This window comes from Cyphomyrmex costatus, unplaced genomic scaffold, assembly GCF_001594065.2.
Source record: "Cyphomyrmex costatus isolate MS0001 unplaced genomic scaffold, Ccosl1.0 scaffold2655, whole genome shotgun sequence".
NCBI classification, from domain to species: Eukaryota; Metazoa; Arthropoda; class Insecta; order Hymenoptera; family Formicidae; genus Cyphomyrmex; species Cyphomyrmex costatus.
In genome coordinates, this window is record NW_017276752.1 from 1,223 (window position 1) to 2,840 (window position 1,618).

The 1,618-nt window shown below is 31.0% G+C and overlaps 1 protein-coding gene across 1 annotated transcript; it reads right to left on the minus strand.

Moving 5' to 3' along the window:
• Positions 1 to 503: 503 nt before the first annotated feature.
• LOC108774611 (cytochrome c oxidase subunit 1-like) lies at positions 504 to 1,131 on the minus strand (the record flags this gene model as incomplete). Its single annotated transcript, XM_018540758.1, is given in 1 exon segment — positions 504 to 1,131. A coding segment is annotated over 1 exon segment (576 nt), but the record flags the coding sequence as incomplete, so codon positions are not given.
• Between the last annotated feature and the right edge of the window lie 487 nt (positions 1,132 to 1,618).

Genomic DNA, 1,618 nt, shown 5'->3' on the forward strand with positions numbered 1-1,618 from the left:
AACACCTGAAAATATAGAGATAAATTGAATATTAAGTATAAAGTTATTTAATGTAAATCCTGTGAAGAGGGGAAATCAATGAATAAAACCAGCGATAATGGAGAATACGGCTCCTATAGATAAAACATAGTGGAAATGTGCAACAACATAATAAGTATCATGGAGAATAATATCAATAGAAGAATTTGAGAGTATAATACCTGTGAATCCTCCTATAGAGAATAAAAAAATAAACCCTAAAGATCATCAAAGAGCAGGATTGTAGTTAATTTTAATACCGTTAAGAGTAGAAATTCAACTAAAAATTTTAATTCCTGTAGGAATAGCAATAATCATAGTTGCAGAGGTAAAGTAAGCTCGGGTATCTACATCTAATCCGATAGTAAATATATGGTGGGCTCAAACAATGAATCCAAGAAACCCAATAGTAATTATAGCATAGATTATTCTTAATGATCCAAAAGTTTCTTTTTTTCCTCTTTCATTTATAATAATATGAGAAATAAGACCAAATCCGGGTAAAATTAAAATATAAACTTCAGGGTGACCAAAGAATCAAAATAAATGTTGGTAAAGAATAGGGTCTCCCCCCCCTGAGGGATCGAAGAATGAAGTATTTAAATTTCGGTCAGTAAGAAGTATAGTAATTGCTCCTGCTAAAACTGGAAGAGCTAGTAAAAGTAAAATAGTTGTAATTAGAATTGATCAAACTAAAAGAGGAATTTTATCAAGAGATAATAGTTTATGATGTATATTAAAGATAGTTGAAATAAAGTTAATTGCCCCAAGAATGGAAGATATTCCTGCAATATGTAAAGAGAAAATTGAGAGATCAACGGAAGGACCATTATGGAATGTATTGGAGGAAAGTGGGGGGTAAATAGTTCATCCTGTTCCTGTTCCAGAGTAAATAAAATTTCTTATGATTAAAAGAATTAAGGAAGGTGGTAAAAGTCAGAATCTTATGTTATTTATTCGGGGGAAAGCTATATCTGGAGAACCTAATATTAGAGGAACAAGAAAATTTCCGAATCCTCCAATTATAAAGGGTATAACTATAAAAAAAATTATAATAAATGCATGATTAGTAATTAAAGAATTATAGATTTGATCATTATTAATTAAATTTTGACAAGTATCAAATTTAATACTTTGCTATTCATGTTATGTAAGAAAGTCGCCCAGTGAAAGACGAAATTTTAAAGGAGTAATTCGCCACTACATTACAATCGGTATTAATTACGATTTAGACCATTGCTATTCTTGTCTAACTGGCTACGAGCAAAATTATCAAATACAAGCTTGTGATCACTGTCCAGCAGTGTTACGCGATTTTATTCAATATTTAATCCATTCAGACGATAATCCGTACGACAGTCCGTTAACTACTATTTTATCAATTTCGGAAATTGACATATAAACTCACTTGCATGAGTCCGCAATCCGGACATCACACTCATAATAATTCAAATCAAATTTCAAATTTACCAAGTCAAACCTGGTTAGACAGTGCCCGTTGTTGCACTACTTGGTTCTATCAGCATAGGATAAATAATTGCAAAATTTGCATTTTATGTTACCTCGATAAATCTACTCGTGTACAAGAATATTACATTAG